The 25,357-nt window shown below is 44.5% G+C and overlaps 2 protein-coding genes across 2 annotated transcripts in view; both read left to right on the plus strand.

The window, feature by feature from the left end:
• LOC132585641 (1-acylglycerol-3-phosphate O-acyltransferase Pnpla3-like) overlaps window positions 1-15,796 on the plus strand; it is a 37,774-nt gene extending 21,978 nt beyond the window's left edge. Inside the window, exons 6-9 of the mRNA XM_060257491.1 lie at window positions 2,737-2,946; window positions 5,531-5,663; window positions 6,806-6,922; window positions 13,912-15,796. Of these exons, the coding sequence (XP_060113474.1) occupies window positions 2,737-2,946; window positions 5,531-5,663; window positions 6,806-6,922; window positions 13,912-14,197 (746 nt within the window). The 3' untranslated portion in view covers window positions 14,198-15,796. The remainder of the gene's footprint in view (window positions 1-2,736; window positions 2,947-5,530; window positions 5,664-6,805; window positions 6,923-13,911) is intronic.
• Window positions 15,797-23,385: 7,589 nt separating this feature from the next.
• SAMM50 (SAMM50 sorting and assembly machinery component) overlaps window positions 23,386-25,357 on the plus strand; it is a 60,010-nt gene continuing 58,038 nt past the window's right edge. Inside the window, exon 1 of the mRNA XM_060257552.1 lies at window positions 23,386-23,548. Coding sequence (XP_060113535.1) covers window positions 23,528-23,548 — 21 coding nt within the window. The 5' untranslated portion in view covers window positions 23,386-23,527. The remainder of the gene's footprint in view (window positions 23,549-25,357) is intronic.

The raw sequence follows: 25,357 nt of genomic DNA on the forward strand, positions 1-25,357 counted from the left end.
CCAAGAGATGTCATAAGATATATAGTACAGTGCAGAGTCCCCACCTCCCCGACCTTTCTGGCATAGGGTTTTGTACCAGTCAACCCTCCCGGGCAGCAAACTTGAGAGGGGTAAGAGCCCTCCTCGCACCTCCCAGTCGTGCAGCCAAGCTCTCCGGAGGCACTGCTAACAACAGCAACAGGAACAATGGGATGGGACGGCGCCTGGATGGCTGCTTATGGAATTCACAGCTGGGGCCGTAGCCATAGCAGTAGGCCGACAGCCACTGCCAAAAAACACACCAATTGGGCTTTACACAGGGGCCTCTCAGTTCCCTCTGTTCTGGGAGCCCTCAGCTGCTGGCTGGTGGTTAGTCGCACCCCAACGGGCAGAAGAGGACGGCTGCAAAGATGAACCCCAGGGAGGAGGCCAGGCCAGGTCGATGTCCAACCCAGCCACCGAGCCGAACGCCGCCTCCACGGTAGCCCAGGAGTTCCCCGCTGTTTCCCTGCTGTTTTGTCCGGCAATCTGGTTGTCGCTGAAGGCTGCTCTTCATCCATGCCCAGGTTCAACCACCCTTTGCCTGGGCCCCACGGTCAACCTCGCTCTCCGGCTTCTGACCACCACTGGTACTCCGCTCGGCTTGTCCCACACTCCAGCCTGCTTTTATGGCAGCCCTCCGTGTTGGCGCCAGGCCCAGCCCGCCAAAGTCATAAGTGGCGCTTCTTTTGTATCTTCAGGGAGTTAGGAATCAGCCAAGTTCTTAAAATTCGTACCACACCTTCCCCCAGCAGCAGATTATCAGGTCCACCCTTTAGATATTGCCAGTACAGGGGTGGTCTAGGCGCAGGCTATTTTCATTACAGGAGCCCTAGCACTGGAGCTCCTGTCTCGCCGCCATCTTTATCTTATGAACTGTAAACTATTACAAGGTGGCACTTGTGAATTTCTAGTTTAAAAACGTACATTTCAGAATGCCATACATGAATTTTATATGATGGGCACAAAATGCAAAGGTTGTTGAATTTGTGGGTGAGAAAGTGGAATTATTGTCCAGATAGTACAACAGGGTGACTACTCGGTATCCGTGTTTCAAAGAGGCTTACCTGCATATCCCTAGTCACCAGTCCTCCAGGCAGTTCCTGCATTTCTCAGGGACCAGCAGTACCAACACATGGCCCTGTCTGTCATCCTCACCAAGAGTCTTCACCAAGGTACTGGTAGCGCTGGTGGTCCACTGGCACGCACACCATCAGCCAACTGTGGTTTGACAAGAGTAAAAAGTCCACATAAATGTACCACAATTATCCTGTCCAATTCTTATTTTCCTCCCTTTCCACTCCCCGTATAATGTGGGATAAATCTTTTGGAAATCCCTGGGCCTAAGGAGGCCAAACTTAAAACAACTAGGGAGCTGGCCTTCTCTATAAAAGCGCCCCAATGGTGGAATCAGCTGCCTGAGGAGGTGCGGGCCCTACGGGATCTCAACCAGTTCCGTAGGGCCTGCAAAACTGCCCTCTTCCAAGAAGCCTTTAAGATGTAACCAGAATGAATATTACGCTGCCTGGACAAACAGAGACCGTAGCACCACTGTATTGTTTTAACTTATTCTTAAATTAATTTTATATTTTGTATTTATATTGTTGATTGATTTTTATCTGTTATTGTTATACCATGATACTGTATCATGTTCTGTAAGCTGCCCTGAGCCTGCCTCGGTGGGGAGGGCGGGGTATAAATAAAAATTTATTATTATTATTCATTTATATTTATTTGAGGAGTTTTTGTGCTGCCTCTCCTGGGGAGCCTGCTTGAGGTGGCTTTCAAAAACAACATAATAAAATATATTAAACGTTACAAATTGAAACGCGGCATTAAAAAACTCCACAACCAGAAATTTTTTTAAAAACCCAAATAATCGGTGAGCTAAAAAAAAAATGAATTTAAAATTTTCAGACTAAAACATCACTATGAAATTATATTAAAAGATCAACCCATTAAATAAATGCCTGGCACATAAAAGAAATGTGAGCTTCAAGGGAAGCTTCAAGGGGAAGGTCAAAACCTGCACTTTTTGGGAAGTGTACTACTAAGGAAATTGGTTGTGACATACTTAGCTGAAAGACAGTTCCACAGAATTAAAGTCAAAGGCTGCCTTTTGATTGTGTGATCCAGTGCTCTGCTACGTAGAGTTTGGCTTGCATGTCCCAACTCTTGTGACAAGGCCAGCTCCATTACTGGCATTGGAGGAGTCATTGACACTGCCATTGCTAGCTATTGGTTACTAAATAAGTGCTACAGAAAGTCACTTGTGGTCTTGTTTAGGATGGGCAGGAAAAATGTAGGTTTCCTTATGGCCGTCTCGTATGGTGTTCTGCGATTGAACTGGAAATGTGGAAACGTAAAAATTGGTGCTTCTGGATTTGCTTAGCACAGGTCGCAAAGGATACATAGGATGCAATTACTAGTTTTCCCATTTCTTTGCTTTTGCATTGTCTGTGTTAGAAATAAATACATTCTAAGGTCTGGACTTGGATTTCAACTAGGGTCTGATGTGAATAGTAAGTAGTACTGTAAATAATGTGGGGTCACTGGGGGAGTGATGGGCAGTAGCTGCAAATTTCCTGATCACTGGGGTCACTTCTATGTTTCTAAATCTTTATTTTTTTACTCCTACATTTTTTTTTATCTGTGGTGCCCCCTGTCCTTTGAAATTTAAGATATCACATCAGAGACTATTCACATGCTTTTCCTCAGGTATACTGCATGACTCAATCTCTGTCATCTTACCTTTAAAAAAGAGAGGTTATACACAAACCTCAGGTTATACTGATAAGACAACAGTTGCAGAAAATCAAGGCAAACAAAATCTGCTAAAGGAAGAAATTCTCATTGACCAACTGAAGCTAGCCTCGTGGCCATTGGACAAAGCTATTTTTGACAATCTACCTCCTAGACTTCGCAAAGGTATGAATATAAAGTCACTTTCAGTAAAAATTATTGTAGTGATAAGCAATTGCTTAACAAATAGTTCATGTGAATAGCAATACTCTGTGGCCAGAATGTTGCATTTTTAACTTTCAGTTTATTTCAGTAGAATTAAGCCCAAGCTTGTTATTTCCTTTTTTAAAAATAATGAGACTGAAACGTGTCTGACTTTTGATAATAGATGTTTTTGTTGCTTTTGTGGTGTCTGTTGGTTAGAAAAACATTATTTATGCAACATTGCCTGTGAAAAACTTACCAGTTCTCAGAATATGAAAAAAATATATACAATTTGCTAATGTTTCATGTTGCTAATTTTCAGTAATCATTTTACTTTAATAAGTAAAGAATGGACAAATTAGCGGTGTTTTATGGATTGATGTATAAGATAAATAACAAAATATGAAAGTTCAGTATGGTACCTCTGAATATTGTTCAAATAATTTCAGTAAAACTAAACGAAGAATTTGCATATAGTATTGTATACTCCAGAACAGTCATGTTTGAAAACTATGATGCAAAGACCTGAGTGGCTGGTTGTTATAGGTAAGCTGAACCTGAGCATAGGAAAGGGAAACAGATGAAAGAAGCTCCTACATCCCTACCCTGTATCATTGTTTGTCATTTGTCCATGCTTAGAAACAGTCCTAAGCAGCCACATTCAAAAGTCTCAAGATATTTAGTGGGGCTTACTCCTAGGAAAGTGTTCTTAGAATTCTGTTTTCTATTATCTGTTGGCAAAAGGGATGGATTATAACCAGTATTCCTAAAGCTATAAGGGCCGTATTTTTCTGTTAAGTTATAAAATGGAGAAAATGTTATTGAGGATCAGATACATCTTTGTTTTGAGTGGACCAAATAAGCCAGTTTTTCTCTGTACCTTTGATACTTAAAGCATATTTTCTAATTGAAAATTGGGAGGACACAACAAAGTAAGATTTACTTGCCCATATAGGAGTCTACTTCTGATTTTCTGTTCGAGTCACTGTCCTTACTAGAAGGATACAAACCAAGAACAGCAATTTATAAAGTGATGCAGTGGGGAGAATGCATCTGCTGTGTTTGAATGAATTATCTAATCACTAGGAATAAGGCCTGTTGTGAAGAAAGATACAACGGACTCTAGAAGGAGGCTCTGCACAAGTGCCCCACCCACCCTTCCTGTCTTCCCATCCACCCTAGAAGGCATTCACCCCCCCACACACACCTCAAGAAGAGTGGATCTCTGCCATCTGGAGAGCAGCTGTAATTCTGAGTGCTCTCCAGCTGTCACCTGGAGATTGGCAACAGTGGTTCCCCAGGAGGAAAGCCCTCTCCTTCAGAGGCCATCTGGAGAGCAGTTGTAATTCTGAGTGGTCTCCAGCCATCACCTGGAGATTGGCAACAGTGGTTTCCCAGGAAAAAATGGCATTTTACCTGTCTGAAGTCCCATCCCTCCTCAAATCTCACCCTCTTCAGGCCCCACCCTTGAAATCTCCTGGAATTTTCTAACCTGGAGTTGGCAACCTTATCTCTTTCCCTTTAGTTGCCCCTCTGACTTCAGCTTTCCATCATCTTCCCCTTCCTTCAGCTTTTATATAGGAAAAGGACAGTCTTTCTCCACAGGGGGCGGGGGGGACGAAGGCAGCTTACATCATTCTCCCCTCCGTTTGATTTGAACAACAACCCTGTGAGGCAGGTTAGACTGGAATTCTGTGACTGGTCCAAAATCACCAGCATCCACAGTAAAAACCTGGGTCTGGCATACCACACCCTGAAGCTATAACTTGTATGCTCTCCTTAAAGTCCACCACAAAATCTCCAAGAATTTCCCACCAACCTGGAAAGGTATAACTAAAAGCCTCTGGGCAAGTGCCCCCCCCTCATCTTGCTGTCTTCCCACCCACCTAAGTGAGCCTCCCTTTCACTCCCTCTGAAGTGGCTTTTCCCTGCTGTGAACAAACATTCCTTGTCAGTTGAAGAGATGTTAACTGCTACTGTTTGTGTGGATTAATGGGAGGGAGGCAAACTGACAAAATGAAATAAAAAGACTGAAAGACAGAGATACAGAGAAAGAATGAGAGAAAGAACAGAAGGGGAAGGTAGAAAAAAGAGGAGGAGAAAGGAAAAAGGAGAAGAAGGAAGAGAGGCAATGATCAGTAAGCCCCCAGCAGCAAACTGTCTCCCTCAGACGATAGTGGCCATCTGTTGGTGTTCTTGCCTGACAGGGCCGGTGGTGGGCGGGGGGAGGGCATAGGGCAGGGGTCAGGACAGTGAGCCAATGTGAGGCCAGAGGGGTTGATGGACACGTGATGGGCCAGTGGCTCATGGAGTGCAGGCTTAGCCAATGAGGGACCTGGATTTGGCTTCACCAGAGGAAGTTTAGGCTTTTATTATGAAGGATACCAGATTTAGAGACTGCCGAATTGCCTCCCTGCAGTAGAAGCCGACTGGAATTCGTTGAACTAAAATCTTATATAATCGAAGTTGCATATCAGTTCTAGGAAATGCTTGACAATGCTTGTAGAATGCTAGAAGCCATTATGTTTATATTTAATTGGAATTAATGACTTTGTGTAAATAACAGCATTACAGGAGGCTTGTAAAGAAAGATGCGGACTCTATGCTCAGCTTTCTAAATGTCTACCTATGAGACTGATGTCCTATATGATACTGCCTTATACCCTGCCAGTTGAATCTGCATATTTTGTGGCCTTAAGGTGAGTTTTAGGAGTTTAGAACTGTGCTTTTTATTACTATTAATACCGTTAATTTCCTGATGTCTATGCCAGGCTGTAAGTTTAGCTTATTGTAGAGTTCCAACCTGCCTTTCTTCTTTTAAAGAAAGTGTTCCAAATTAATCCTTGCAGCGAGGCCTTCTTAAATATTTCCTCATTGACTTTTGTTCAGGGGATTTGCATTATTATGCGGGACTTTTATTCGGGAGTATACATTTTCCTAGTATTCTCAACATTTGCTATACCAAACAGCTCGTAATGAACATTGTAGCTAGGTGTAAATAATGCTGAAAGAAGTGGATAAAAAGTTAATAGAAGTAGATTTAATAGAATGGCTTTTCTTCCCTTCCTCTGCCCCTTGTGAGACACAGGCCTATTGGGTTTGCTTTGTTTGCATTCTTTGCTTTTTTAGGTTAGCGAGAGGATTTCTGCCTCGTAATATAAGACAGCTCAAACTCTAAAGCCTTTATTGGCATATATCAGATTATAAACAAACAGACAGCTACAGAAATAACAAAAACAGTCGTATGCAGCTATACATTGGGCAATCGATCCTTGATTTCCAGACCATAAGACAGCTCTTTCCAGCAACACAAACCTGCAATGCATTTCAGTCTTATCAGCTTGAAGTAAGAGCAAGGAGTCTTCTATTCCCCCTCCAGCCAGTTTGAACTGGTCATCAAACTCTGCACAAGTGCACGACAGCGCCCCAAATTTCAGCTGCACCATAGCTGTCTTCCAGTGATAGATTGCTAGCGTGTAACTAAAGTGCCTTAGCCAACAGAACCGTTTTATGTCACGCCGATGCTTTTTGTGACTGCCATTGTTATGAATTATGTATCCAATTATTTTATCTGTATGTCAACATGTGTCAGGATGTTATCTGAAGTATTAAAGGCTCGGACCTGTTGTCAGAGGTCAGAGAGCAGTTAAGTATGTGAGCTTGTTAGTTCAGCTCTGCTCTTTATTGTGCAATAAATTTCCTTTCCTTCTTCCCCCCTACAAGAAGCTGGGCGTCTGATTTGGCCTAAGGCACCTGGGCACATTTGTACAACACCCTCTAACCAGCACTTTTTCCAAATCTAGACTCCATGTAAAGCATTTCTCTCTTTTTATCACTGCAGATTAGTAGACTGGTTTCCTGATATCCCCAGCGATGTGCAATGGATGCAGGCGCAACTTCGTCAGATTGCGGGCGCTATATATTCCAAAGCAAGAAAAAGGCTACTATGTTTTCCAAGGTACGTTTTGTGCTGTTACTGTTGGTGCGTGTGTGTGCAGAGTGAGAAGTGAGATATATACAACAGTGAGCTCCGGTAAGGAAGTGAGCCAGACACCTGCAGCTAGTGTTAAAACAGTGTATTTACAAGCTATATACCAAGTATCCACCAGTGCAGTATCAATCATAGGACCAAAGTGCTCCGCCAACATCTATCCCCACAAAGAGAGAACTGTACATAGGTAATGCAGTCCATATATATTTACACCAGCCAATCATGGCAGTCCATAGTCATGCTGACTCAGCAGGTACTTTCCACCTGTCCTCAACCAGCCTGAACCGGCTTGCTGGCAAGGCCACTGTGACCTAGCCTGTCAGCTAGATCTCCTGCTGCCACGTTGCACCTGTCAAACTGTGTTAAGGAAGGCTTAATAACAACAGTTACATCCTGTGCATCCTGATGGACTTTTTTAAAAAGTTGCTTCCGTTGTGGTTGTGGGCCCTGAAACCACAGCAGCTGCTTCTTTTCTCGTGAAAGGACGCAATAAAATGTGCCAGCAGTGAGGATTCAGGAAACAGGAATGGAATTCTGCTAGAGGCAGCCCACCCGGATTAAATATCGAATGGAGGAGATGAAGGCCGGTCACGAAAAACCCTGATGCTGGGGAGGGAGGGAAACAAGGACTATGTTCCAGGTGACCTGACTGGGAGAACGTGGAATATCTCCCATAAGGTGAAAGATTCCTAACTCTAGATTGTGGTTGTTGTTTTTTGTGGGGGGGGGGGGTACCAAAGCAGGCAGAAATGTTTAAAAGGTGGAATCTTCCTTGGTTCTAGTAGATATTGTCGATGCGCTTAGAGTTCAAGAGGGTGATCCTTAGTGACGCAAGAATGAAGGTTGCACACAGTAGTTGTAAAACCACTATATACATTTATTTACACACCAATCACTCTCCACTCCGACAATATGCTCCGCTGCTCTCCAACTTCATTAACCCACACACACGAAAGTGTCTGTACATTTATACATTGAGCAGCCAGTCAGCAACTTGCTGTGTCATGCTGACTGTGCTGGCTGATGCAATATCCCTGGCACCCAGCCACCTACTGTCATCTAGATGATCTAGCCTCTAGCATTAGTTTCACTTTCCCAGCATGTGCTATAAGCTGTCACTTCTCTCAAATACAAGCAACAGATATAAGGGTATCCCTTACGAACAGAGACAGTGCAGATGTGGTAGAGAACCTGACTCTATACGGCACATTTTGTTAGACTGCCCGTTAGTTACCCATCACCGACGACGTCTGATCAATCCTCTTAACCCTCAACTTGGTGACAAACAGTAGGATAGAGTTTTTGTTGGCTGACAAATGTTCCTCAGTTACTGAGCAGGTTGCAGAATTTCTGGCCCTAGCAGTGAATGAGAAAGAAATTAAAAATGGAGTCAGGCAGGGGAATACTTCGCTCCACTTTTCTTAGTTAAGTTTTGCTTGTAACTTTGTATTCCCATGCTGGTTGAGCTTGCAAATTACTGTGGTTTGTATATCCCAGGGGTGGCCAACGGTAGCTCTCCAGATGTGTTTTTGCCTACAACTCCCATCAGCCCCAGCCATTGGCCATGCTGGCTGGGGCTGATGGGAGTTGTAGGCAAAAAACATTTGGAGAGCTACCATTGGCCACCCATGGTATACCCATTTTGAAGATCCTTTGGATCTTGTATTTCTTTTTGGTTATGCCAATAAAGGTTACGTCTGTCTGTCTGCTATTCCCAGGGGCTGCCATTCCATCTTGGGACCTGTTATTCCTGTCCCAGAACACATCTGCTAACTCCAGGGACTGTCATTCCCAGGCCCATTGCCAGAATTACTGGTGCCCTAGGCCCCGGCCCCATCAAACCTGGGAAGGCTAGGGTGGAGCGGCAGCCTATGTGCTCTTCAGAGCTTGTTGAAGGCATGTTTGGAGAAGCGCACACGCCAACACCCAGCCCGGCTGCTCTTGCCTTCAAAGCGAGAGCAGCATGGCGAAGTATTTTCTCCTCGGTATCCACCTTCCCATGCAAGGGACGGTGGGCTCAGAGAAGCACACACACTAATGCCCTGCCCGGCAGGGTGGGGCATGCTCTCCTCCAAGCCCACCTTCCTTTGCAAGGGAAGGCAGACTTGGAGGAGCATCAACGCCCTGCCTAGCTGCTCTTGCTTTCAAGGCGAGAGTGACGGGGCAGGCCCTCTCTTCCAAGCCCATCTTTCCTTGCAAGGGAAGGCAAGCTTGGAGAAGAGCACACGCTACCCTACCATTCTCACCTTCCCAGGCCTGCGAGACCTGGGAAGATGAGAGCAGCAGGGAGGGGGTGCCTGACAGCACCCCTATAGGCCAGGTGGCACCTAGGTGGCCACCTACCTGACTTACTCCTGCGTACTGCCCCTGGTCATTCCACTCTGGGACCTCTTACTTCTGTCCCAAAACACATCTGCTACCTCCAGGGGCTGTCATTCCACTCTAGGGCCTGTCACTCCAGTCCCGAAATAGTCTGTCTGGGCCCAGATACCTTAATGGAAAACCCATTCTGCATTTTCTTTGCAACGCTTCTTGTGCTGTAATGTATTTCAGTGGAGCCCATGCAAGTCCATTGGCAATCCTGGCAATTGCTTGCTGGGGCTTCCTTTCTGCCTTGGGGTTTCCTCCTTCCTCTCTATCATCTACCTCACCCCACCGCTTTCTGGGTTCTGCTCCCTGGGGTGGCCTTTCCATTCTGCTCCCATACACCCCATTTTCTTCTGAATACTTGCATTTGGGTTGCTGACTTTCTCTGCATCCCTAACACCCACCTTGCCACTTTCTGGGATTCTGTTCCCTGCACTATTCCGGAATTGCTGCCTGGGGCTTCCTTTTTGCTCTCCTCCAATACACCCCCCTTACACCTGGTTTTTCTGCCTGAATTGTTCCAGAATTATTGTCTTGAGGTTCACTCCTTCCTCTGCATCTCTGTCACCCACCCCACCACTTCCTGGGGTTCTGCTGCCTACACTGTTCCATAGTCACTGCCTGGGGATTCCTTTCTGCTCTCCTCCAATACACCCCTCTTTCTCCTGAGGTTACTGTCTGAATTGTTCCACAATCATTGCCTTTTCCTGTGCATTTCTAACACCCACCTTTCTAGGGTTCTGCTGCCTGGGGTTTTCCTTTCCACTCTGCTCCCACTTTTTCCCCACTTAACAAACTATAATTCTTAATGTGAAATTGGGATTAAATAATGTCAGAAATAACGATGCATTAAGTGACTATTAATAAATGAAAAATACTTATTCAGTCTTCTTTGTATCTAACAGTGCAGTTCTGAGCCGAGCTACTCCTAAGTTTGTTAACGTCAGTGGATTTCGAAGGGTATAATTCTGCATAGGATTGAAGTTCAAGCATTATAAAACCATGTTTATATTTTATAAATTTCTATGACTATCTGGATTCACTCTTTTGAATACTTCAGATAATTACTTCATTCCTAGGCAATCCATTGCAATTTTAATTGCAATTTTAAATATTTTTCCCCGACAATAGTGCACTTGTGATAATAGCTATTGTCATTTGATTAACAGTTTTCTTTATAGTTTATGGGTTTCTTGGACCTTAAAGGGGCATTCAATTCTGTAGATAGAGAGCGATTATGGATTAAACTGCATCAACTGGGTATTGATAAGAGACTTCTCAAACTAATCATAACTCTACATTCCTCCACCACTTGCCAAATCAAAACCTCAACTACTGGTGAACTAACACCTAAAATTCCCTTCAATAAAGGAGTTAAACAAGGACGCATACTTACTCCTTTTTTATTCAATCTATTCCTCAATGATTTGGCTTCAGCATTAACAGAAATACACTGCCATTCCCCAAAATTGAGCTGTCTTCATGTGCCCATCTTGTTATACGTGGATGACACAGTACTTCTTTCTTGTACGAGGGTTGGGCTCAGATGACTGTTGAACAGATGTCTCAGTTTCTTTCAAGAAAACAAACTGCATCTGAACTACAAAAAATCTAAGATACTGTTTTTTTGCTAAGTCTTGTAAAATCCACAAATGGCTAAGAACATAAGAGAAGCCATGTTGGATCAGGCCAATGGCCCATCCAGTCCAACACTCTGTGTCACATAAGAACAAAAGAGAAGCCATGTTGGATCAGGCCAATGGCCCATCCAGTCCAACACTCTGTGTCACATAAGAACATAAGAGAAGCCCTGTTGGATCAGGCCAATGGCCCCTCCAGTCCAACACTCTGTGTCACATAAGAACATAGGAGAAACCATGTTGGATCAGGCCAATGGCCCCTCCAGTCCAACACTCTGTGTCACATAAGAACATAGGAGAAACCATGTTGGATCAGGCCAATGGCCCCTCCAGTCCAACACTCTGTGTCACATAAGAACATAGGAGAAACCATGTTGGATCAGGCCAATGGCCCCTCCAGTCCAACACTCTGTGTCACATAAGAACAAAAGAGAAGCCATGTTGGATCAGGCCAATGGCCCCTCCAGTCCAACACTCTGTGTCACATAAGAACATAAGAGAAGCCATGTTGGATCAGGCCAATGGCCCATCCAGTCCAACACTCTGTGTCACACAGTGGCAAAAAAATTTATATATACACACACACTGTGGCTAATAGCCACTGATGGACCTCTGCTCCATATTTTTATCTAAACCCCTCTTGAAGGTGGCTATGCTTGTGGCAGCCACCACCTCCTGTGGCACTGAACTCCACATGTTAATCACCCTTTGGGTGAAGAAGGACTTCCTTTTATCCGCTTTAACCCGACTGCTCAGCAATTTCATCGAATGCCCACGAGTTCTTGTATTGTGAGAAAGGGAGAAAAGTACTTCTGACGGCTATCTGACGGGAAAGAAATAGAACAGGTCAGGCATTTTAAATACCTAGGTTTCCTGTTTAGTTACAATATGTCCTGGTCATGTCACCGTAAATCTTCTGTCAGCTTAGCAGCTATTAGTCCATTAGCCATTTCCCTGTTTTTTTAAATAGAGGCAACCAATTTGTTCCAGCGGCTTTAAAAATCTATAAGGCCAAAGTAATCCTGAAGTTATTGTATGGTATTCCAACCTGGATTAGTGCCTTTGAGCCTGATATTGAAACAGTTCAGTCCAAATTTGTTAGGAAAATCATGGGCTTACCACATTGTGTCTCATATGCCACTCTTTGTCTAGAAACAGGCCTCAATATGTTAGAAACTAGAGCATGGCTTATTTCAATCAAATATTGGTTACATGTCCACTATTCCACTAACTGTGGGAGCTATTTATATCAAATGCTGTCAGAATCCTCCTTGTCCAAATGGATTGCCTGCATAGAAAGGAAAATAATCGCTTTAGGTTTGTCTGTGGACTCTCTCTATACGCTCTCTTTTACAAATGCGTATTATCTAATTAAATGCAGAATTTTAGATATTGAATTGAAAAAACTATTTAGTGCTGCAAATAAATCTTGCTCCCTTTTGAATTTTGGAATCTCCCTAACTATTGGCCTCTTGCCGCCTTATTTATCAACTCTCCATGTTCCAGAATTGTGTAGAGCATTTACCCTTGCCGGAGGCGATACTATTCCGTCAGCAGTTACCTATGGCAGATATAAAAACATTCCACTCTCATTAAGACTTTGCGTATGTAATTTAAAACAAGTTGACTCATTGTCCCGTGTTCTCCTTGATTGGCCTCTATATGATATTGTACGCCTTAGGTTTCTGGATCCAATTTTGTCCAATATGACAGCCTCCTCAGACGCTGTAAAGGTTTGTCGTCTTCTGAATGATTTGTCATCCGAAATCACTGAACAGGTTGCTTTATTCTTGAGTTTGGTAATCAAGGATCGGCTGTCCAGTGCACAGCTGCATATGATTGTTTTTGTTATTTCTGTGTTATCTATTTTATAATCTGACATATGCCAATAAAGGCTTTTGTTGTTGTTGTTGTTGTTGTTGATTACAGCTATTGTGATTTGATCAATAGTTTTCTTTGTGGTTCACACAAATACTGTATCAACTTTGTACTGTACTGTGTGCAGTTCTGGTCGCCGCACCTCAAAAAGGATATTCTAGCATTGGAGAAAGTCCAGAAAAGGGCAACTAGGATGATTAAAGGGCTGGAACACTTTCCCTATGAAGAAAGGTTGAAACGCTTGGGGCTCTTTAGCTTGGAGAAACGTCGACTGCGGGGTGACATGATAGAGGTTTACAAGATAATGCATGGGATGGAGAAAGTAGAGAAAGAAGTACTTTTCTCCCTTTCTCACAATACAAGAACTCGTGGGCATTCGATGAAATTGCTGAGCAGACAGGTTAAAACGGATAAAAGGAAGTACTTCTTCACCCAAAGGGTGATTAACATGTGGAATTCACTGCCACAGGAGGTGGTGGCGGCCACAAGCATGGCCACCTTCAAGAGGGGGTTAGATATAAATATGGAGCAGAGGTCCATCAGTGGCTATTAGCCACAGTGTGTGTGTGTGTGTGTGTGTGTGTGTGTGTATATTTGGCCGCTGTGTGACATAGAATGTTGGACTGGATGGGCCATTGGCCTGATCTAACATGGCTTCTCTTATGTTCTTATGTTCTCTTTTCAGTGACTGATAATTTCTTTTTTTAAAAACCAACCAAATGCAATTGTCATCTTTTCGTAGAATCTGTTCTAGAAGGCATACATCTAGGGTTGCCAACCATCAGGTGTTATTTGGAGATTTCCCACTATTAAAGTTGATCTCCGGATGACTCAGATCAGTTCCCCTGGAGAAAATGGCTGCTTTAGAGGGTGGATTTTGTGGCACTATATCCTGCTGAGGTCTCTTCCCTCCCCAAACCTCACCTTCTCCAGGTTCAACCCCCCCCCCCCAAAAAAAATCTCCAGGTATTTCACAACCCAGAGTTGGCAACCCTACCTATACCTCATCATTTATGTTCATATATAACTGAAATCAAAAGTTGATTAAGAATTTTTTTTTTCTTTTAACAGTAATGAAAGCCATATGCTGATTAGAAAATGCCAGACTGCACCACTGAATATGGATCTCTCATCTCCTTGCTGCCGTTCTAAAATGCCTCATTCTTCTGCACACCTCGAAGAATGGTTTTTTGATCTTCCCTACTGTGATGAGTCTGCTAGGAAAGAAGTTGAAGTTGATACAAACGAAAGCTTTGTGTCCATTCCCCCTTTTTTCATGAACTCTCAAGAATCAGGTGTGGAAGTGGATTTTGATTCCTTCTCTGAGCAAAGCTTCCAGACTGCCTCAGAAGACTAGACTAGCTTGAGAACTGCTATATCAGGCAGAGAAATCTAAATCTTGAAGGGCGTCGATTGCTGTAGCATCTACCAACTTGTCTTTGGAAGATACTGTCTATAATGGATGACAGATTGCCTCAGGAAATCTCTTTTGGCGAGATAATTATAAAATAGTGACAAATGGCTTCTGATCCATCTTCCTGATGGATTAAATGTCAGCTGAAGATAGGGTCCCAGTGCAATACAACAATGTTGACCAAACAAGATCCCCACTAGGAAAAATTACCAAATAATGGCTTGAGTTTTTATATTGGGGCAAACATTCGTAGGTAAAAAGAGCTTTCGAAATGATTTAACTTTTAAACAGTCATTTTCGACTTGCCTTTATAAATAGTGCTTAGCGCTTGAGTAAAACAAACATCTGTTCTTACAAAGGGATATAGCCTATAAGCTTTTAATGTTTGAATTTGTCTTACACGTAAATGTATCGTCTATATGGGAAGTGTTAGTGTCTTGGTCAAACTATTGTGAAGCTTTTCTTTTTCCAGAGGCTCATCTAGAAATAAGGTGTTCCGGCATTAGAAATATGAAAATTGTTAATATTTCAGCACACATGTGCTGTTGCATAACAAAACATCCTTAATGACTCAACTTAAGGCTATACTTAAAATATTTTAGATGAAAGCACAAGTTCAGGACTTTTCCTGGGAAGATGGTATAGGTGTAGCAAAGCTACTTTTGAGGTAGGAATGTGATTGAAGATGTCATCTTGACATGTCTAGAATAATTCCTTTATATGGCATAAAGAGTAGAACCTGAAGAGCAAAAAGCATCTGAAAAACTGAACTGTATGTCATTACAACTTAATTTACAATAATAATAATAATTATCACCGTATAAAACCCATTTTCATCTCAATCTTTACTGAGGAAAATGTGCCAAAGTGATTTATTCTAGGATAAAGCCATCAAGTTGCCAATGACAATCTGGTGACAGCCGTGTATGTCATAAAGAAAACTACTTCTGAAGTGGCTTGAATATTTAAGCAATATGCAACACAACTTCTCAGATCTGCTTGATACCTTTTATATAAGTGCACCTCACTTCTCAGTATTACTACTTAAAGTGATCAGGTTACTCTATTCTATTCAGTTCTTGTTTTTGGAAAAGCTTACAGAAGAGTTCTCATCATGTTACATCACTGAACTGGTGACAGGTAAGCACTCCCCAACCCCGAGTACTGTAGATGGTTGAACTGGTCTGGCAAGCTGATAAGCAGACCCTCCGTTGTGATTAAATAAAAAATGTTTTGTGTTTCAGTGCAATAATCAAAACTGCTTTAAAGGGGTGATAAAAGTTTTTCCAGATGTTGTTTAATTGACATTTGCGATATTTTTGTTGGTGCTGTGTTACTCAAAATGTATATTTACTTACTGTGAAATGTAGTGTGTCTGATGTACTCTTCTTAAAACTCTTGATTTTATTTCTAAAATCAGTTGCTAAATTCATTCTACAACCACTTTAGGAGAAGCACAATAATGACAGAACATACGAAACTGAAACTTGATAATAACTAAACTGTGTGATGTCCTCTAGAAATAAATGGTTACCACCAAAATGTTTTGTTATCTTCAGTGTTGAGTTTGTATATTTTAGCTGTCACTCTGCAAGCATTAAAGTCTGCGCTTTGCTTGTAGCTGAATAAAGTCATGGATTTATTTGAGACTTTTCAAAAAGCTTAGTTGGGGGCGGAGTGTCGCTCATATATGGCGGACGCACTTTGATCGGGCTCCTGATCTTTCCCCCACAAGTTGCATTTCTTTAAGACATCAGACTCCGCAGGAAGTCGTATTACCTTCCATGGGACAACCACGTAGAAACAAGAAGACAGCGCCAAAAGAAAAAAACCTCAGTTGCTGCCTTCTTTAAATCAAACGACTCGACAGAGGTTAGTGGCCCTGCTACCCGCTCTGTTTCTAACGTGGCCACCGGCAACAACCCCCCCCCCGCCACCTTCCCCCTAGTGAGGAGGATGACGAAGCCCCTGTATGCAGGAAAGACTTAGACCTTTTGAAATTAGACATTCATAAATATTTTAAAGAGTCTATTGAAGACTTCCTGAAGCCAATTAGATCGAAAGTGCAAGGGCTCTTGGTGGAGCTATCAGTAACCGCTAAATTGGCAGATCATAAGAACATAAGAGAAGCCATGTTGGATCAGGCCAAAGGCCCCTCCAGTCCAACACTCTGTGTCACATAAGAACATAAGAGAAGCCCTGTTGGATCAGGCCAACGGCCCATCCAGTCCAACACTCTGTGTCACATAAGAACATAAGAGAAGCCCTGTTGGATCAGGCCAGTGGCCCCTCCAGTCCAACACTCTGTGTCACATAAGAACATAAGAGAAGCCCTGTTGGATCAGGCCAACGGCCCATCCAGTCCAACACTCTGTGTCACATAAGAACATAAGAGAAGCCCTGTTGGATCAGGCCAACGGCCCATCCAGTCCAACACTCTGTGTCACATAAGAACATAAGAGAAGCCCTGTTGGATCAGGCCAAAGGCCCCTCCAGTCCAACACTCTGTGTCACATAAGAACATAAGAGAAGCCCTGTTGGATCAGGCCAATGGCCCCTCCAGTCCAACACTCTGTGTCACATAAGAACATAAGAGAAGCCATGTTGGATCAGGCCAAAGGCCCCTCCAGTCCAACACTCTGTGTCACATAAGAACATAAGAGAAGCCCTGTTGGATCAGGCCAGTGGCCCCTCCAGTCCAACGCTCTAGTGTCACATAAGAACATAAGAGAAGCCCTGTTGGATCAGGCCAACGGCCCATCCAGTCCAACACTCTGTGTCACACAGTGGCAAAAAATTTGTACATACACACACACTGTGGCTAATAGCCACTGATGGACCTCTGCTCCATATTTTTATCTAAACCCCTCTTGAAGGTGGCTATACTTGTGGCCGCCACCACCTGTGGCAGTGAATTCATGTCACCCCACAGTTGACATTTCTCCAAGCTCAAACGGCTGAAACTGCACTGTCACTCAAGGAGGACGTTAAGTCAATAAAGAAATCTGAAGCCCTTCTTGACGACAGGATTGCAATTCTGGAAAATCACATTCGGGCTTCCAACCTGAAATGTAGGGGTCTTGAGGAGGGCGAGGAAGGGTCCGCAGACTTGGCTATGTTTATTACTAAGTGGCTGGTGAAATCTTTAAAACTTGAGGAGGGGAGCGCGCTAATGATATCCAAGGCGCAATGGCTGGGTGCAATGGCGACTGCACGGAGAGGAAGACCCAGGGACGTCCTGGTGCAATTTACTTTCCCAAAAATGAGGGATCTTGTCTTGAAAGAGGCAAGGTTACATGGCAAAAGAATTGGCCCTTCTGGATCTCCCCCCAGACATCTTGGAGAAAAGGCGGAAAATGAAGCCTTTTGTAACAAAGCTGCACGCAGCTATTGTGCGTTCTCGCTGGAGTCCTTTGTCAGACATTTTGGTGCTTCGAAACGGTGTACTGCACAAAGCTTCAGCTATTGATTCGGGCAGGGGCTTGCTGAACTCTCTCTCTTTGAATATGTCTCCTGCCAAAGAGGAAGAACTGCTGAAAGCCAACCCCCCCAGTGGAAGACCCTCCTGCTTAAGAAGGCGTCTATGTGTCGTTTATCAGAACGTGATTCCTAGTTATGTACTTTGAGTTTTTTGCTTAGACATCAGTTAACAGACTCGTTGAAACATTTTGGCAGTCCTTTTTGATGGTTTTGCATTCACTGTTTGCTTATGTTCCAATCTACTCCAATAGGGTTAAAGAACATTCTATGCACATTAGGTGATCTCGGATGAAATGTATGTATGTGGTGCATCGTACTTGTCTTATACTTGATCAGGAGTGAATGTTTTTGTGCGGATCTGAGTGTGGGTTAGCTGACTGAAGTGATAGGATAAGTACATACATTATTGCAAATTCTCCCTTAACTTCAGGGAAACCACCACCCCCCGCCCCTGACTAAACTGAGCAAAATTCTTCAGTCCTTCAATCTAATTGATGTTTGGCGTACCTTAGACCCCAGGAGTGGCCAATGGTAGCTCTCCAAATGTTTTTTGCCTACAACTCCCATCAGCCCCATTAGCACTTTTTGGTCTTGAAGGTGCTTTCTTTGTATTTCTCCCGTGGGATCCAGAGAACTGGCCAAAGGAAGTTCTGGCTCTTTCCCGCCCTCCCCAGGGGACCAGGAGGGAGAGGAGCCTCAACCAATGGAGAAAATCAAGGCTTTGCTCTGTAGCTCCTGTGCGATTAAGCAAGCCTTGCAAAGCAAGTTGAGATGCAGAAGGAAGCAAGAGAGACGGAGAAGGAAGCAGACAAGAACCAGTTGCCCGGGGGCCTGATTCAGCCCCTGCGCTGCATTTTGACACTCCTGCTCTAACTGCTATATCATAATTGGCAGTTATCACACTGGGATTCTGTTATTCCAGGGGTCCCCAGTCTTTTTGAGCCTGTGGGCACTTTTGCGATTCTGACACAGTGTGGTAGGCACACACTGTGAAGAGCAGATGCACTTAGCCCAGCAGATACCAATCTTCATAATTAGCTGCTTGATAGTCTTACAGGCTAGAGGCCTCCCTGACACCAAAACAATTTTCTCTAGGTATATTCCGTTTTTCTTCCATTTAGTCCTGTTTTAAGATGATTGGTGAAAAGCCATATTCTAGCACTACAAAAGGATACAAGTATGTAATCAATTCTAAGAGCAAAACAAAATCTTACATGTAACTCAAGAAGATTGCCACGGGGACTTGCAGCAAGAAGGCAGCTGTGAATTCTTTGCGGAAGAAATACAGGGGCCCAGTCTGAATCAGTATAATAATGCAGGGCAAGGAGGAACTTCAGCCTTCCCTTGGCCTCCTTTTTAAACCCAAAGAGCCCCGGGGGCACAATTCACCCAATTGGAGAGCTATTTATTTAGTTATTAGATTTATTAGGCTGCCCTGCAGGCAGGGCTCAGGGTACCTTACAACAAGAGTGTATACCATTTTAATGGATTTTTGTACAATAGTGGTGCTATGAAATGCTGCGTCTTGTAGTCTGTAGATCTGGATGTGTAAAGTGATTTTATGTTGAGTTTTAGGTGATCTCATGAGGAAACTATGAGAATCCACAAGGATCTGTGTTATGGATCCATGTTTTTGTGCAATGCCATTTCCACAAAGCAGTGGATCTGTATTCTTCGCGAAGTAATCGCTGTTCATAGATGTAATGAACACTTTGATGGTGATTTTTGGGCAACCCCATGTAAAAATCATGATGATCTGTACCCAGAGATGCCAGCTTCCAGGTGGGACCTGGCAATTCCCCAGAATTACAGTTTATCTCAACTACAGATCAGTTCCTCCAGAGCAAATGGATGCTTTGGAAGGTGGTCTCTATGGCACTGTACTCCACAGAGGTCCCTATTCTCCCCCCATGACGCATCTCCAAATTTCCAGGAGTGTCCCAACTTGGATCTGGCCACTCTACCCCTCCATCCCCCCCACCAGTGGCCAGAAGGGTACCTGGCAAAACAAACTGGATTCATGCTTTTAGGCCATGGCAGCCCCACAAAGTGGGGCACACTCATGATTTTTGTGGTGCAGTCTGTGGCCATGGGTACGATGAATTGATAGTGAATTTGGGTGTGACCAAACATAAAAATCCTGAAGATCTATGAGGATCCGTGCTTTGGAACAACATATTTACACAGTGGTGCCACAAAGCAGGCGATTGATGCTTTTTCTGATGGCAGTCTGTGGCCATGGACATCATTTGTTGGTGAATTTTTTTTTAAACCACATTTTTATACCACAAAGCAGTGTGTCTGTAATTTTTCTGTTTTAGTCCATGGCCGTGGGATTTGACAGGGAGTTTGGTGCGACCCAAGTTAAAAACTGTAAGGATCCGTGCCTTAGATCCTTGTACCACTGTACCTAAATACCAGTGAAGCAGGGCTGAAATAAAAATATATTAAATAAGGTAAATTGAAGGCCATTAATTAGGCACAAGGGCAAGAAAGCAAAAGGGCAAAGAGATTTTAAAGTGCTTGCTGAGTGTCTCTGAAATAGTCCTTCAAGATTGCGAAAGTAGGGAAAGAGAAGCGTAAGGCAGCAAAAGAGGAAGTTGATAGATAGATAGATAGATAGATAGATAGATAGATAGATAGATAGATAGATAGATAGATAGATAGATAGATAGATAGATAGATGAATTTATTGTCATTGTTCTCAACAAAAAGAGAGCAACGAAATGAGGTGCTCTTCCACAAACATACCAACACATCAAACACACATATTCATAAACCATTTAAATACATCTAAAACCATTAAACCATTTAAACCATTAAAACCATTTAAATACATCTAAAACGGATAAACATTCATAAAACCATTAAAACCATTTAAACCATTAAATAAACATTCATAAAACCATTAAACATTCATAAAACCATTTAAACCATTAAATACATCTAAAACAGATAATCCTTCATAACCCTGCATTTAACCTAACCACAGCACTTGGATAGAAACTGTCCTTAAATCTGTTTGTCCTAGCCTTCAACACTCTATATCGTCTACCTGACGGTAAGATCTCAAAAAGCAAATGGCCCAGATGTGTATGGTCCCTTAGGATCATTTGTATCTTCCTTTTACATGCCATATTATACAGATCCACCAATGAGGGGAGAGAACATCCACAAATCTTTTGTGCTCTTCTCGTCACTCTTTGGAGCACCCTTCTCTCTGCTTCCGTGCAGCTCCCAAACCACGCGCAGAGGCAATAAGATAAAATGCTCTCAATGGAACTACGATAAAAGGCAACCAGCAGACTCCCTGACAGTTGTAGTGATCTTAAGAGTCTTAAGTAGTATAGTCGTTGCTGGGCCTTTTTCTCTAGAGCTAAAGTATTTGACCCCCATGTTAGATCCTGTTTCATGGTAATTCCCAGAAACTTCCATTCTGTCACCTGTTCTACCATAACACCATCAATAAACAACGGCTGGGTGTCCAAACTACTCTTCCTGTAATCCACTATAATTTCCTTTGTCTTATTTATATTTAAAATAAGATTATTTACTTTACACCAAAGGGACAGCTGTTGAACTTCCCTCCTGTACGCAGACTCATCATCCTCAGAGATGAGCCCTACCAACGTTGTATCATCTGCATACTTAATGATTTTGTTACTCAGACTGCTAGAAACACAATCAGACGTGTAAATAGTTAATCTTTGACCCACTGGCTCATCGCAACTGCTGAAAAGAGGAGCTAGAAGCTTGCTGGAATAAGCATTGAGCCATACACCTTGGGAAATCTTGGGATCAGGTCAAAGGGGCAAATGTGTTTTTTATGAAGGATATTGCTGCAAGAGTGTTAGCAACATCAACGCCATGTATGGAAAGACCCTCCCTGTCTCCTCCTCGTTCCTTTAGTAATATGACGCTTGTAATGATGTATAGGATGTGGGGTTGTCCTTTCCTGTAATTGGGCGGGTGTTTACTGGAAATGATTGTGACTATAAAACTGTAGACCTTCCTGCAATCGGGGCTCCCAGATGTGTTCAGACATCAGTCTGGTCTGGGGCCCGTGTACACGTTAAATAAACGGCTGTTTCTTCCTGATTTTGCCTGTGGCCTTGTTTCTGCCTGACCACCAGCAGCTAAGGTTGCTGCTACACCAGCTTTGGTCATAAACGTCCGTGGAGCTGAAATAGTTTGGGATTGACTCCTGCCCAACAATTTTTGCTTGGTCTGGGCTAAAGAAAGCCCTGATTGCATCTCAGCAAGGCTTGAAGACCCCCCCCCCGTTTAAATGCTTTGGAAGGTGGTCTCTATGGCACTGTACATAGGGTTGCCAATCCCCAGGTGGGGGCAGGGGATCCCCCGGTTTGGAGGCCCTCCCCCTGCTTCAGGGTCGTCAGAAAGCGGGGGGAGGGGAGGGAAATGTCTGCTGGGAACTCTGTTATTCCCTATGGAGATTTATTCCCATAGAAAATCATGGAGAATTGATCCGCGGGTATCTGGGGCTCTGTGGGGGGCTGTTTTCTGAGGTAGAGGCACCAAATTTTCAGTACAGCATCTAGTGCCTCTCCCCAAAATATCCCCCAAGTTTCAAAAGGATTGGACGAGGGGGTTCAATTCTATGAGCCCCAAAAGAAGATGCCCCTATCCTTCATTCTTTCCTACGGAAGGAAGGCACTGAAAAAGTGTGCCGTCCCTTTAAATGTGATGGCCAGAACTCCCTTTGGAGTTCAATGATGCTTGTCACAGCCTTGATCTTGGCGCCACCCCTAATGTCTCCTGGCTCCACCCCCAAAGTCTCCTGCATCCACCCCCAAAGTCCCCAGATATTTCTTAAATTGGACTTGGCAACCCTAACTGTACATATGAACATATGAAGCTGCCTTCTACTGCATCAGACCTTTGGTCCATCGAAGTCAGTATTGTCTTCTCAGACTGGCAGCGGCTCTCCAGGGTCTCAAGCAGAGGTTCTTCACGCCTACTTGCCTGGACCCTTTTTAGTTGGAGATGCCAGGGATCGAACCTGGGACCTTCTGCTTCCCAAGCAGATGCTCTTCCACTGAGCCACAGCCCCATTCATGGCTCTCCAGGGTCTCGAGCTGAGGTTTTTCACACCTATTTGCCTGGACCCTTTTTTGGAGATGCCGGGGATTGAACCTGGGACCTCCTGCTTCCCAAGCAGATGCTCTGCCACTGAGCCACCGTCCCTCCCCTGCTCTCCAGGGTCTCCCGCTGAGGTTTTTCACACCTATTTGACTGGACCCTTTTTTGGAGATGCCGGGGATCGAACCTGGGACCTTCTGCTTCCCAAGCAGATGCTCTGCCACTGAGCCACCGTCCCTCCCCTGTACTCCACAGAGGTCCCCATTCTCCCCCCACGGCGCAGCTCCACATTTCCAGGAGTGTCCCAACGTGGATCTGGCCACTCCACCCCTCCATCCCACACGCGGACCATTCGTCAAATGGGCAGCACCGTCGCGTCACACAACCTCTCGCGAGGCTTCTCATTTCGCCAAGGGGCTGCCAATCACGCCGTTTGTTTGTTTTTCCCCACCGCAGTCTTTAGCACTTCCGGTCCGGGCTTTCAGCGCTTCCGGAAGCAAACCCGCGGTTCCACCATAGAGATGCCAGGGGTAGACGAAGGTGATTTTGTCTATATGTATTTTTAATCGGAAGTTGCGTCTTCTGCCGCTTCCCTTCTCCTTGCCGCTTCGGACTGAGATGCAGGCGGCTTGCTCGGCGCAGCCCTCTTTCGCCGCCGTGTGACCCGGGCAAGGAGGCGGGCGCTGCGGGGCCATGGGGACGGTGCACGCGCGGGTGAGTGGCAGGCCGCTCGCGGCTTCATGCTGCCCGGGTCCCGCTTGGTGAGGGGAAGCCCCGCGGCGCATGCGGAGTAGGCTCTTTGCCCTGAACGCCCTTCCGTCTCGAGAGGATGGCGGAGTTCGGCTGCCAGCCCGTGCATGGCAGTGGGGAGGGCGAGTGCGTGCAGAATTGCTGCCTTCAGGCAGGCAGCAGCAGTAGGGAGATGGGGGGTGGGGTGGGGACAAGGCCTGAGGCAGGACAGAACTAGGGTTCCCAGGTCCCATTCAAGAAATATCTGGGGACTTTGGGGGTGGAGCCAGGAGACTTTGGGGGTGGAGCCAGGAGACATGGGGCGGAGCCAAGAGCAAGGCTGTGACAAGCATGATTGAGCTCCAAAGGGAGTTCTGGCCATCACTTTTAAAGGGACTGCACACCTTTTTAATGCCTTTCATTCTTTTGGGACTCTAGGGTTGCCAAGTCCCATTCAAGAAATATCTGGGGACTTTGGGGGTGGTGCTAGGAGACTTTGGGGGTGGAGCCAAGATCAAGGCTGTGACAAGCATGATTGAGCTCCAAAGGGAGTTCTGGCCATCACTTTTAAAGGGACTGCACACCTTTTTAATGCCTTTCATTCTTTTGGGGCTCTGGCCATCAGATTTAAAAGGCCTGCACACCTTTTTAATGCCTTTCATTCTTTTGTGGCTCTAGGGTTGCCAAGTCCCATTCAAGACTTTGGGGGCGGAGCCAGGAGACTTTAGGGGTGGAGCCAGGAGGCATTGGGGCGGAGCCAAGAGCAAGGGTGTGAAAACATAATTGAACTCCAAAGGGAGTTCTGGCCATCACATTTAAAGGGACGGCACACCTTTTCAATGCCTTCCTTCCATAGGAAATAATGAAGGATAAGGGCACCTTCTTTGGGGGCTCATAGAATTGGACCCCCTGGTCCAATCGTTTTGAAACCTGGGGGGTATTTTGGGGAGAGGCACTAGATACTGTGCGGAAAATTTGGTGCCTCTACCCCAAAAAACAGCCCCCCCAGAGCCCCAGATATCCGCAGATCAATTCTCCATGATTTTCTATGGGAATAAATCTCCATAGGGAATAACAGAGTTCCCAGAAGACATTTCCCTCCTCTCCCCCCGGTTTCTGACGACCCTGAAGTGGGGGGACGGTCTCCAAACCGGGGGATCCCCTGCCCCCACCTGGGGATTGGCAACCCTAGACAGAACAGAAGGCGGTGGGATGCTGGGCCCGGAATCCAAGCTGTGCACTGATCATTGCTTTAAAAAGTAATGGAGATGTAGCCATAAAAAAAATGGAAAGCTTAGGCTTAGGGGTTTTTTTTGTTTTTTTAAAAAAGTTGCAGTAGAACTTATGACTTGAGGTTTTTAAAAAAAAGGTAATGAAAAGCGCCCCCGCCCCCTCCGAGAGAAAGCAAAATATTCAGCACGTCAGCCTTGACCGTTTAAGGCAGGGGTGTCAAACATGATAAAAGGAGGTGCTTCTTCACCCAAAGGGTGAGTAACATGTGGAACTCACTGCCACAGGTGGCGGCTACAGGCATAGCCAGCTTCAAGAGGGGGTTAGATAAAAATATGGAGCAGAGGTCCATCAGTGGCTATTAGCCAGAGTATGTATATATATGTGTGTGTGTGTAGATATATATATAAAAATTTTGGCCACTGTGTGATACAGAGTGTTGGACTGGATGGGCCGTTGGCCTGATCCAACATGGCTTCTCTTATGTTCTTATGTGACACAGAGTGTTGGACTGGATGGGCCATTGCCCTGATCCAACAGGGCTTCTCTTATGCTCTTAGGCCT

The sequence above is a fragment of the Heteronotia binoei genome, chromosome 17, assembly GCF_032191835.1.
Source record: "Heteronotia binoei isolate CCM8104 ecotype False Entrance Well chromosome 17, APGP_CSIRO_Hbin_v1, whole genome shotgun sequence".
NCBI classification, from domain to species: domain Eukaryota; kingdom Metazoa; phylum Chordata; class Lepidosauria; order Squamata; family Gekkonidae; genus Heteronotia; species Heteronotia binoei.